At 43.0% G+C, this 13488-nt stretch overlaps 2 protein-coding genes across 2 annotated transcripts in view; one reads left to right on the forward strand and one right to left on the reverse strand.

The window, feature by feature from the left end:
• LOC124719889 (zinc finger protein 726-like) overlaps positions 1-13488 on the forward strand; it is a 609944-nt gene that overhangs the window by 238376 nt on the left and 358080 nt on the right. The gene's annotated exons all lie outside the window — the stretch shown is intronic.
• The window catches only part of LOC124719891 (speckle-type POZ protein-like), an 80983-nt gene continuing 69406 nt past the window's right edge, over positions 1912-13488 (reverse strand). The window contains exons 2-3 of the mRNA XM_047245073.1: positions 5499-6075; positions 1912-2788 (exon numbers count right to left, since the gene is read on the reverse strand). Coding sequence (XP_047101029.1) covers positions 2308-2788; positions 5499-6064 — 1047 coding nt within the window. The 5' untranslated portion in view covers positions 6065-6075 and the 3' untranslated portion in view covers positions 1912-2307. The remainder of the gene's footprint in view (positions 2789-5498; positions 6076-13488) is intronic.

The following is a 13488-nucleotide window of genomic DNA, read 5'->3' on the forward strand; positions in this document are numbered from 1 at the left end:
AAATAGGCTATTCTGCTCATGGTTGGACGATACGTGGCGATCTAAAAGTAACATGCATGGTCCTTGGTCGGCAAGATGGCTTTACCAAATTTCCATGATTCTTATGTGAATGGGACAGGAGTGCTAGGGATCAACACTGGTGCAGAAAGACCTGCCCTGTGAGGAAGTCTTTAAAACCTGCTGAGAAGAACATTCTATGCAGAAGCCTTGTAGATCCAATTAAACGTACTCCTACCACCTCTACATATAAAGTTAGGCCTAATGAAACAGTTTGTAAAGACTTTGCCTAAACATGGACCATGTTTTAAGTATCTCTGCCATAAGTTTCCATACCTTTCAGAAGCTAAACTAAAAGAAAGCATCTTTGTCAGACGTGACATTAGAAAATTGATGTATGATATTAACTTTGAATCGACAATGACCTTAAATGAGAAATAATGATGGTTATCATTCAAGTAAGTCGTTACAAAGTTCTTAGGACATGAGAAAGACCCAGAATATGTTTCTATTAAAGCTACAATGTAAAAAAGAAGTTTAATACTTTAGGATGTTTAATGAGCCTGAAAGTTCACTTTTTGAACAATCGCCTTGATTACTTCCCTCACAATATGAGAGATGTTAGTGAGGAGCATGGAGAGCAATTACACCAGGACATTAATGTGATGGAAAAACGCTACCAAGGCTGCTGGAACACCAACATGATGGGGGACCACTGTTGGTCAATTTACCGAGAAGTTCAGCAAGAAACTCATCGTAGAAAAAGCTACTCAAGAAGCTTCAAGGAAAAAGAGAAAGAAAATACAAACCTATTGCACCTGACAAGTGAAAACTCTATTAACGCATATCATTGTTTTAAGTAAAAACAACTGTAAATACAAACCATGCTTATGTTGTAACAAAGCATTTCATTAATTTCCCCATTTACCATATAGCATAGGATTTTTATACTGTGTAATAAAAAGCATAATGCTCGAAATCCATGGACGATAGAAAAAAACTTGGGCTAGATTTGGATTCAGCTCATAAAAATCTATAAAGATCAGCTACCAAAGTAAAAAATGTTTTTTCAAAAAACATTTTTCGTTGGCCCGTGTTATTGTTCATTCAGTACATAACAAACAAACCAGCCAAGTATGGTTTGAAATTCTTTGCTATTTGCTAGGCCACATCATTCTCACATCATCAGTTGGTGGAACACAATCAGATGCCCTTACAAGGTGTCAAATAAAGTATATAACATTATGCTTTGACTGGTAGAAAATTTGGATGGATCCAAATGGAATATTACTTTTGGTAATTGGTGTACTAGTTTTCCAATAGGAGTTTCACTTTTGCAGAAACACATCACTTACACTGGCACTTTGAAAATAAAAATGCTCAAACATTGTTGCAGTCCAATGTAGGAAACCCAAGAAAACCAAGAAGGATATGTTTGAAACAGTCGTCTCAACAACTTACAGGAAGCTTAAGAGTTACAGCATTCCACATTTTTACCTTTGCAAACGATCCCAAAATGTTTTTGGCACCTTATAAATAGGAGTAAAATTGACAACTGGAAGAGCCTGCAAACACAAGGAAGAGTCGCTGCTTTATGTATGCAGGAAAAAGGAATGTTGTTACCAGATTTTGTTGTAGTCAGTCTAAGATGTTTATGTGCAAAAATCATTCTCCCATTGTCTGTGGAAACTGTACATGAGGCACTTTGAATGAAGTGGTGGAACAGGAAGAGTAAATTTTTGTGTATAAGTAACAACACGACTAATAAATAACCTGAGTATGATACAATTAGTGGTATAGAAGCAATATACACTGTAAAATACATGTCGACCAAATGTGATGTGAGATTATTGTGTGCGTTAGAAATTTATGGTTAAATAAAAGAGTGGTATACTTCTGAAAGAAGAAATAAAATTCAAACATTGAAATATATGTTTATTTATGTAAAAAGCAAAGTAAAGTTTTTTCTCAATACCAAACATATTGAGGCACTATTTTTCGTGCCTCGAAAGAACATGAAGGCTGGTTGGCGACTACAGATGTTACAAAACTGACATGACTGCTCGAGCGTTAAAATGGTTGCTCAACTAACGTTTTTCAGATCTTTTCCTAATGAGAAAGAATACTTACATTACTTACGTTACTATCCATGTTGTACCTATTGCTGAGTTGTTACTGGAGTAGAACATGCACTACACAGTGATGGGTGCAAACATTGGACGCAGGATCAATACTTTATTTAAAGATAATGTTAAGTCATGACGTGGTGCTTTGTTTGTTTTCCTCCTGATTTTTGTTGCCTTGTAAACTTCACGTTAGAATCCCTATGAGCTGCTGGTGATTGTTATTTCTAGCAAGGTCCAGTGGCGTGTTCCCCTTGTTATTTCTTGCTCCCCTGTCAGATCCCGCCTCCAGCAGCGCAGCTGCCACTTCTGTGTGACCATAGCACGCCGCAAAGTGCAGTGGCGTCCACCCACAGTCACCCCTGGTGTTGGGGTCCGCAGAACAAGCCACCAGCAGCCGCACCACAGCCGTGTGGCCTTTCCATGCAGCTAAGTGCAGAGGTGTGCTCTGCTTCCTGTTCCTGTCTTCCAGGCCTGCACCACACTCCACCAGATACTTCACTGCATCTACGTGTCCCTCCCTCGCTGCACAATGCAGGGCAGTCCCCATGTACTTGTCCCTCACTCCTAAGTCAGCACCTGCGGCGAGCAGAGTCCGTATCTCCTCCACTGACCCCTCCTCAGCTGCCTGGATCAGCCTCCTGCCTTTCTCCTCGACCGAAAGACTCCTGTACAGAACATTGAAGTTCTTACACTCTACTGTAAACACATAAATCAAATGAAGGTAATTGTCATAGCAATGAAACTGTATGAATACGCATCTGTCCAGTGAAAAATTAAAAAAGTAGCAGCATCCCATCTGCGATGTGGAATAGTCTGAAAGTCAATGTAAAAGATATGTATGTATATCAGTATGCTCTCATCAAAGTTTTCATTCACGTACCATTACCACAATTCAACTCATGAGTGAGTCATCGCATTTTGCAATAATTCATTCTAGACACAAAGTTCCTTTGAAATCAGGATGTTACTGTTAACCACTTGTTGACCTCTGTAGAAACATATACTTAATACAGCTAACACTGGATCTCTGAACAGCAGTATCTTCTGACACTTTAAAGGGAAAACACAAAACTAATCAAATCTACCGAGCGAGGTGGCGCAGTGGTTAGACACTGGACTCGCATTCGGAAGGACGGTGGTTCAATCCCACGTCTGGCCATCCTGATTTAGGTTTTCCGTGATTTCCCTAAATCACTCCAGGCAAATGCCGGGATGGTTCCTCTGAAAGGAAACGGCCGACTTCCTTCCCCATCCTTCCCTAATCCGATGAGACCGATGACCATGCTGTCTGGTCTCCTTCCCCAAACCAACCAACCAACCTAATCAAATCTCTAGGAACTTGATGGCAATGTCCTCAAATGGCAACATAAAATTTCAGTCCAGTTAGTAAAATTCTGGGCATGCCATCACCAATTAGAGAAAATTAGAGCTTTGCAGGAAACAGTTTGTTGACATATTACAGATATAACAATGATATTAAGTCCATTAGACACACACACGCACGCACGCACGCACGCACAAGCATTGCACATGCTCTAACACTATTTGAAATAGATTATTGTGGCGGCCATGTCTAAATATTACATCAGAAAGACCTATAGCCTCACAGTAAATTAACAATTCAAGCACTTGTGTACATATTATATGTATTCCTATAACCCAACCTTAGCTTCCTGAACACACTGTACAATACATGCAGCTCATGTAAGAACTAAGAAATAGCACCAAAGTGTAGCACACATTCTGAGACACCGACAAACAGAGAGGAGAAGGAAATGTGTGGCCCACACAAAGTTGCTGTGTTACTGTTGTGTGGGCCGGTCTGATGTCTTGTGGGTACACAAGGAATAAACTGCTACACCCTGCTGCCCCTGTGCTTGCAGCACCTTGTGTACTGGATGGCTTGCACACACAACCAGACTGAGAACCATACCATTTTCCTTAGTGCCTGATATATTTCATTTGATGTGCATTAAAAGTTATATTGCTGGCAGTCAATAGAATAATGTGTTACCAAGACCGTTGGCATATTGCGTACACGTACTAAGGAAGTGGAAGCGAATAATGCAACACACTGACCTGTGGTATTGTCCTCTACTGTGGCAGACACATGCCGTGGTAGTGTGAGAGGAGCACCAGTGTGAGAACTCCTCCATCATCACCATCAGGGAGGACTATGGTGGAGGATACAATTGAAAGTTTGAGTTTTATTCGAATCTGATGTGGCAACCGAGAGCTTTTCAGGCAAAGACTGTCATGAAAAACTTCATAGCCAACGCCAGCCGTTCATTACACTGACTGGTATGTAACACTATTAAGTAGGCCTTTTTTTTTATTAGGACATGCCGAGTTTTAATAGCCACCAATGCAATCACCACTTTTGTTGGCACTTTGTGGGATGTTTGTGAAAGCTGGAACTGCTAGACTGTAGAATGCTGAAGTGTGCAGATGTCCGCTTGTCAACTCTAAGGTGTCGTCTTCGTCGCTGAATGCATAGTGAGAGACGTTGATTTAGGAGTGAGGTAGCAGTGGTATACTTCCCTGCACCAAAAAGCTTCGACAGGTAAGCGCTTACAGCATGGTAACACGACAAATGCAAACTGTAAATATGTTGCTGCCCTCGTTGATTCAACATACTAACATGTTCTTGGTGCTGGTATGGATTGACATACTTACTTTTTATCTTCAACTTCTCTTTATTCAGCAGTATGCCATTTATAGCGATCTTATTGCCTCTAGCACCAGCAGCTACAGTGACACGAAACACCTGAAGTATTCTTACTGTAAAGAGGTTATGGTGACCTGTATGTCACGCAAAACAAATTCCAAACACGCTCCTGCCTAACTACAAACTACACACACAGTCATGTCTGTTACTGTAGTGAGCAGCACATCTTTGTGACCACAGCAAGAATGTCACCTGCTGGGTGCATTGTTAACATAATCTTTGTTTGGAAACCAGATGCCAACATCTAACAATGTGTTGTACATACACAATGTAACAAATTAATTACTGCAAACAAATGGAACATGTTGAAGACAAAAACAATTTTTGAAGCTATCAAGAATTTGGCTCATCCCTGATTTTTCGTAGCTAACTCATCTACTAATAAACACAGTTCCATCCAGAGATCCAGTGAACCAGTCATGAGAATACAATGAAAGCTTTGTGAGCTATCAGCCAGTGGCTTTTGTAGCTGTCAACAGATGTATTTCACAGTGTGGACACATGCAAGGAAATTCAATGGCAAACATTGTAAACTTGAAAACACACACACACACACAGAGAGAGAGAGAGAGAGAGAGAGAGAGAGAGAGAGAGAGAGAGAGAGAGAGCACTGGGCAACACAGATAAGCACATATTCTCATATTTACCTGATTTCTTCTGGTGGTTCAGCAAGCAGGCGACTTACTTCAATCAAATCTTCAGTGTGGCTACGCATCATGTCTGCCCAGCCCTGTGTAGCCATTACTCGGAAGTTGTGGTCTTTTATGAAGGCGACTGAAGCCGGAGTCAGGCTTGGGCAGCAGTGCTTCACTGCCAGGACAGCTGTGGCTGCCGCGTTCTCCACAGTCAGCTGCGTGGCCAGCTGCTGCTCACAAGCAGCCTTCAGGGCCGACAAGCCGTACTTATCAGCAACTGCCAGCATTTGTGGGGTCATGCTGGACAGCTGGGGGGCCTGGAGTGTGTACATGTATGACAGCAGCTGGCGCAAAACTGGGCCCTCCATATCCGTGATGCTGACTTCACCTGTGCTGGCCTCCAGTGTGTCGTGCTGGAACATGGCCGCGAATACGGGGCTCCTGGCGGCCAGGACTGCCCTGTGTGCCACCAGACGCGTCTGCCCTGCCACCAGAATCACTATGGCGCCCTCACTCTCATCGAGGAGAGCACCCAGATCCACAGCTGCGGTCTCCGGAACTTTCTTGGTGGCCAACATGGTGGTTGATTCTGAAACATGTCACCACTGAGCAGCTCTTTGTCCTTACAACAGCACCCTCAACATTTGTATATGGTACAGAGACCTGTGTCAAGAAACAGTTCGGAAAAAGCTACCCATAACAGATGAATTACAACACGAAGTTATCATTGGTATGTCAAACTATACAGGTGAACAGCTGGAAATCTTCGCCCCAATTTAGAAGATTTTCCACAATGTGTTCTCAGACAGACTGGAGATGTAGCTCCGTAAATTTGTAGCTACCGCACAGTCACCAAAATCGATGTCTAGCAAACTACTAAGAACGTCATAAATAGCTACAGTAAACGATGTATCTTACTAATCGCCCATCCTATTAAGGAATCTGTTTACACTGCTCTTAACAGCTATTTCTGAACGTTGTCTTGCATGACTTGGATCACACAGTCAGTTAACCAATCCGACTGTGACTCGTCAACACACTCGACACATTCCAAGAGGACGACACCCAACCACGAATAGGAAAAAATGTTGAGCCAGAAATATAGAACACATCAGCCGTCCAACTAACATATCTGTTATCGTTTTGGAATTGATCTCCCCTTATCACAGCACTGGAGATAATACTGATAAAAGGATAGTTTTCATTGAGATTACTCCTCCATTGTGTAATTATTTTGTTTCAAACATCCAAAGCCTTTCTCTGCTCATGCTCACGTTCAATGCAATTAGTGTCAGCATACACTTTGTGGTGAACTACCCAGTGACTGATATTCCAACATGTAACCTGTATGCCCCACTACTAATTGATCTGGACACTCACTGGCGATTGCTGATAATTGGTTCACGCTCCCCCACTCCGAACTAACGACCAAATACACGGAATTCTTAAACAAAAATTTGAAACCTACTTGAAGAGGAAGTATTTTTTTCATTACTTTAAAACTTTTACGGCGAAATAATTACTATGTATCAGAATCATGTAATAGAAAATGAATATAAAGCCAAGGATAACAAATCTAATATTCGGTTGCTACTCACAGCAGCTGTATATGAGAAATGCTAAACATAATATCATGATCTCTCTGAATTTTATCTCGAAACAAAAGTTTGGGAAGTGAGGATCTTCTTGGATTTGATTTCAGTTCTTACCTATGAGATGACAGAAGGCGTGTTTAATTGGGATCTGTGTACTATCTCACTTTCCGAATAATCATCACAACTTTCCTTGTAAACTTGTTTGCATTCATTATAGATCCTCTTAGTGAGAACGTATTGATTTCGTTATTTGAGTTTTGTCTTAAATACCACCCTTTTCTCACGAACATAGAGGTAATGAGAACACACACACGCAAGTGTAGAGTTATCCCCTTTCCTATATCTTGTCGTTACCCTAAAGACGCAGAACTCCTCTCTACGATATATTCCGATTACTCCCTTGGTACAAAGCATTCTCGCGCTCGCGCGTGTGTACTTGCGTGTGTGTGTGTGTGTGTGTGTGTGTGTGTGTGTGTGTGTGTGTGATACTCCTCCCATATAGAGGATGTCCGTAATTAAATCTCCACTTTCAAAACGCCACTGCTCAGAATGGCGTCAGATTTGAACATCATATTATTGACACAGGGAAACACATGATGGAACAAAAAAAAAACAAAAAAACCTAAACAACATTTTGCCAATAGATGATGCTGTAAAGCTCTTAAATTAAAATGGGGTCGGTTTCAAATCACAGGTCAGCTGCAATACGAAGTCTGCGGCTTAGGTAGCACATTACACCATCTGTACTGTTCAATGTGCGCAACTGCACAAGTCTGGCAGTCTTAACAGATGTGGCAGTGTTACTTAGGTAAGCCCATCCACCGCGCCGAGATCGTAGCACATCGGATGGGAAAAACCGGTTTTTAATTGTGCTGGGGCCGAAACCCGCATAAAACGCAACGTGACATCTGTTTCTAACTGCCGTGAGACAAGCGCGAGGCACGTACAGTAAGCTGTCCACCGCTTTGTGCCACAAGTCGAAACTGAGAAACAGTGTGTTCCACAACAAATGGAAGTGCCTCGGGGGTCACGCTGACAATACGTCGTGCATGTGTGCCTCCAATTCAGTAAGGTTTGTAACTGAAGCACTGAGCGTGTCATCTTTCAGATAACCTCACAGCCAGAAGTCACACGGATCAAGATCAGGTGAGCTGGACGGCCAGGCTGATAATTCAACCATTTCCGAAATGGCTTTGAGCAACTGCTTCACTCGCTGTGCAATGTGTGAAGGAATGCCATCTTGCACAAAAATGATCCTATCCACAGACACACGTGCTATTAAAGGGTTGGAATGACGTTGGTGCGCGAAAGACTCTCACATCATCAACCAGTGACGGTAAAGGTAACAGGACCCACAGGACTCATCCCCTCGGGGAAATACGGCCTTGTGATAAACGATGCCGTCCACTGATTCCTTTGCAGAATGAAGTGATACCGTTTGATGCCCGTCCAGATTTTCTGTTGCCCATATTCTGCTTATTCACATGTCGTTGGAACTGGGCTTCGTCTGTCCACAGAGTTCCATAGCACTCATTTTCCACTTCCATGAGAGCAAGAAATTCCAGATCGAAAATCGGTCTTGCTGGCAGGTCAGCAAGATGCAGCTCCTGAACATAGGTAATTTTGTACGGATAATAGTTCAGGATGTTCCGTAGGATTTTGAGCATTGCGTCGCAGGCGTGGCCAATGTTGGAGTAACTCCCCATGCACTGCATTTTTGTGCACCACTGCTCGACCGCTCCTGCAATGCTGAGTTCTCATCTGTCAGAGATCGAATGAACTGCATCAGATTGGATGCAGAATGTACATACGAGTTATGTCTGCACTAGTGACAAGAAATGTTTCCAGCCAGCGTTGGTCTGGGGGTGTTGGGAGTAAAAGCTGAGAGCGAGAAACCACGACGCACGAAAGTAGCAAAAGAGAGCTATGTATGTGTGTTTATAACGGGATTAAGTCAGTTCCTCAAACATTATTTCCATATGTTGCATACATACACCCATCTGGGATCTAAGTTCTGATAGCTGCAGTTGATCAGAATTTCGAAGACTATTTCCATCTTGTACCATTAGAGTCTATATCATAAATTCGGACAGCCTTAGTTGGATTATATTTGGAGTTATTAACTTACAAGAAAATATAAACAGATGTCATCGTTATGTGGTCATGGAGTAATATTTTGTAATAATCAGTGGACTGATAGCTGTACTTAAGATACGGCTAAACTCTGCACTCAAGTGCCGTTTGTAGATACTCTGGCTGGGTTTGGAAATCTGGGGAGGTAAGCAATAAGAACATACACTGATCAGCCAAGACATTATGACCATCGACCTACTATCTATATGAACCTGTCCAGGCTATACCAGCGTCACCTGATCGTCAGATACACACATGATGCATGTACGAGGGCAGTTCAATAAGTAATGCAACACATTTTTTTTTCTGAAACAGGGGTTGTTTTATTCAGCATTGAAATACATCAGGTTATTCCCCAATCTTTTAGCTACACAACACTATTTTTCAACGTAATCTCCACTCAATGCTACGGCCTTACGCCACCTTGAAATGAGGGCCTGTATGCCTGCACGGTACCATTCCACTGGTCGATGTCGGAGCCAACGTCGTACTGCATCAATAACTTCTTCATCATCCGCGTAGTGCCTCCCACGGATTGCGTCCTTCATTGGGCCAAACATATGGAAATCCGACGGTGCGAGATCGGGGCTGTAGGGTGCATGAGGAAGAACAGTCCACTGAAGTTTTGTGAGCTCCTCTCGGGTGCAAAGACTTGTGTGAGGTCTTGCGTTGTCATGAAGAAGGAGAAGTTCGTTCAGATTTTTGTGCCTACGAACACGCTGAAGTCGTTTCTTCAATTTCTGAAGAGTAGCACAATACACTTCAGAGTTGATCGTTTGACCATGGGGAAGGACATCGAACAGAATAACCCCTTCAGCATCCCAGAAGACTGTAACCATGACTTTACCGGCTGAGGGTATCGCTTTAAACTTTTTCTTGGTAGGGGAGTGGGTGTGGCGCCACTCCATTGATTGCCGTTTTGTTTCAGGTTCGAAGTGATGAACCCATGTTTCATCGCCTGTAACAATCTTTGACAAGAAATTGTCACCCTCAGCCACATGACAAGCAAGCAATTCGGCACAGATGGTTCTCCTTTGCTCTTTATGGTGTTCGGTTAGACAACGAGGGACCCAGCGGGAACAAACCTTTGAATATCCCAACTGGTGAACAATTGTGACAGCATTACCAACAGAAATGTCAAGTTGAGCACTGAGTTGTTTGACAGTGATCCGTTGATCATCTCGAACGAGTGTGTTCGCACGCTCCGCCATTGCAGGAGTCACAGCTGTGCACGGCCGGCCCGCACGCAGTCTTGCTTGACCTTGCGGCGATGATGACACACGCTTTGCCCAACGACTCACCATGCTTTTGTCCACTGCCAGATCACCGTAGACATTCTGCAAGCGCCTATGAATATCTGAGATGCCCTGGTTTTCCGCCAAAAGAAACTCGATCACTGCCCATTGTTTGCAACGCACATCCGTTACAGATGCCATTTTAACAGCTCCGTACAGCGCTCCCACCTGTCGGAAGTCAATGAAACTATACAAGAAGCGGGAATGTTTGAAAATATTCCACAAGAAATTTCCGGTTTTTTCAACCAAAATTGGCCGAGAAAAAAAATGTGTTGCATTACTTATTGAACTGCCCTCGTAGTATGAGTGAACATGCTGTCCATATATAGAATGAAGAAGGTGCACGATCTATCTGAGATTGACCAAGGGCTAATTGCGATGGCTTGGTGGCTCAACGTGAGTATTTCGGAAACTGCACGACTTGTATTCTACGAGTGCTGTGATGAGTGTCTTCAGCACATGGCTAAAACAAGGTGAAATCAAGTCCAGACGTCGTGGGTTGGTTGGCCATCCCTCATCCGACGTGTTGTACGTCGTAGGCTTTGCAGACTGGTAGAATAGATCAGTCAACGAACTGTGGCAGAACTAACATCAGACTTTACCCTAGGGCAGAGTACACAAGTGTGTTAGAAGACACAGTGCACTGAACACTCCTAACGATTGTCCTCTGCAGCCGATGAGCGATGCATGTGCCAATGTTAACACCAACAACATCGGCAGCTACAACTGAAATGGGCATGTAACCGCTGACACTGGACATGGCACAGTGGCAGAGCACAGCATAGTCTGACGAATTCCTACACCTTCTTCATCATGCTGACGGGAGGGCGCGAATCCATCATCTTCCAGGGGAACCACTCCTCGATACCTGTACTGCGGGACAGAGACAAGCTGGAGGCGGCTCCATTATGCTCTGCGGAAAATTCACATGGGCATCCATGGATCCAGTGGAGCTCGTGCAAGGCACCCTGACTGCCGAAGTGTATCGTATCGTACACTGGTTGCAGACCACATACACTCCATCACGACGATCATGTTTGCGTCGGCTGAGGCATTTTTCAACAAGATAATGTGACACATAACAAGGCCAAGAGTGCAATGGAGTGGTTCAAGGAACACAGTGGCGAGTGCTAATTGATGTGACAGCCCCTAGCTCGCCAGATTTGATGCTGATCGAACACATCTGGGATGTGGATCTACATAACGTCAGAGCGCTCCGCCCCGTCCCCGGAATTTACGGGAATTCGGTGACTTGTGTACAGATGTGGTGCCAACTTCCTCCAGCGACCTACCAAGAACTCATTACTTCCATGCCATGACACATCACAGCTGTTATCCGTGGTAATGTTGGACATACCAGCTGTTAGGTAGGTGGTCATAATGTTCTGGCTGATAAGTATATACATTTTTATACATTTCCATAGACTCTTGAAAAATACGTAAAAGACTAAAATTTTGGAAAATATAGAAAAATCCAGACCCTAAATGGTAATACAGGATATCTGTACTCATACAGAGGGAGTATTCGAAATTTGAGGCATAAGCACTAGATTATAACAACAGATGCATGACGTCACACATAAACTTAGAAAAAAAGACTGTGCATTCTAGAGAGATATTGTGTCAACCACCACATCCCACTAGTTCTGCGTCTGTGAGGACATTATAAGTGTAAAACAGAATGAGATGTTTAGGCAATACATAAATTGGACTAAGTATCACTTCAGATCCATGAACACAGAAATAAGAAAAGTTAATGGTTTAACTAATACACATACAGTACAACTACAAGACAAGCTATGCTTTCTCATATAACGTTGCTCTTTTTTAGCGTGTCTTGCCCTTTACGATGTATCAAACACAAATGTGCCAGCAAATGTTTAAATAATGGTATAAATGGCTGGTCTTTGGGACCTGTAATTTTTCGAAATGGCTGCTTCTCAAACCCTTAAGTTTTGAATGAGAATCAAACGCTTCGAAATTTTACGAATTCATCACGCGTTCTCACATGTAACATAATTCATCTTGCGTGAAAGGAAACATACTTTGAAAGTAACGCTTCTCAAACCACCATTCACAATATTTTCCCGCAATCTGTTACAAACGTGAAGAGTTGCGACGTCACGCTCGTCGAAGGCGAAAGCAGTTTGTTGTTACGAAATAATGCACAGTCTTTGCCCTAAATCTTCGACACATTTTGCTGTAGGCAGATGCTTGTCTATGTACTTTGTTTTGTTGTTGTAAACGGCGCATTTTGTTTGCAACTTGAGATTCATTTGGGTCTTCTTGTGTTGTTTATGGTTTATTGCTGCAGTATTATTCTGTGCTAGCGGTATAAAGCAAAATTACAAAAATTTAACTGAAATCTGCAAAAACTAAAATTATCAGAATTTTTAAAATTCCCGCCTTTCCCAGTTGCCCTGGATGTAATACTGTGCTCTCTACGCGTATTATTTACCATAGAAATGAGCGTACGGCAATGTGGGCCAGGAGTCCCCCATTCAGGGAAGTTCGGCCGCCGAGCGCAAGTACTTACTGCATCCGACGCCACATTGGGCGACTTGTGCGTCGGAGAGGGGGATGAAATGATGAGGAGGACAACACAAAACCCAGTCCGTGAGCGGAGAAAAATCTCCTGCCCCAGCCGGGAATCGAACCCGGCCCCATTGGTGGGGCATTCAGCCACCGCTGATCACTCAGCTAATGGGAGTGGATAGATATTTAGCATGCAAATCACTTACACAAAGTACCAAACAACGATACCGACTGTTGTATTCCAGACTGCATCTTGGTGAAATTCTATGTTGCTATGCTGGATGGCTGTCTAGCCTTCGTAAGAAAATTACATTTCAAATGCAGTACGGAATGCATCTGCTGTAGTTTCAATGGAACATTTGTTCGATAGTAGGACCGAATGGGTGAGTGGCTATTTGCTACACGGAAATCTATTCGTCAGCGAAGTTGCTTGGGTTTGACAAT

Source organism: Schistocerca piceifrons, chromosome 11 (assembly GCF_021461385.2).
Source record: "Schistocerca piceifrons isolate TAMUIC-IGC-003096 chromosome 11, iqSchPice1.1, whole genome shotgun sequence".
Taxonomy (NCBI): Eukaryota; Metazoa; Arthropoda; class Insecta; order Orthoptera; family Acrididae; genus Schistocerca; species Schistocerca piceifrons.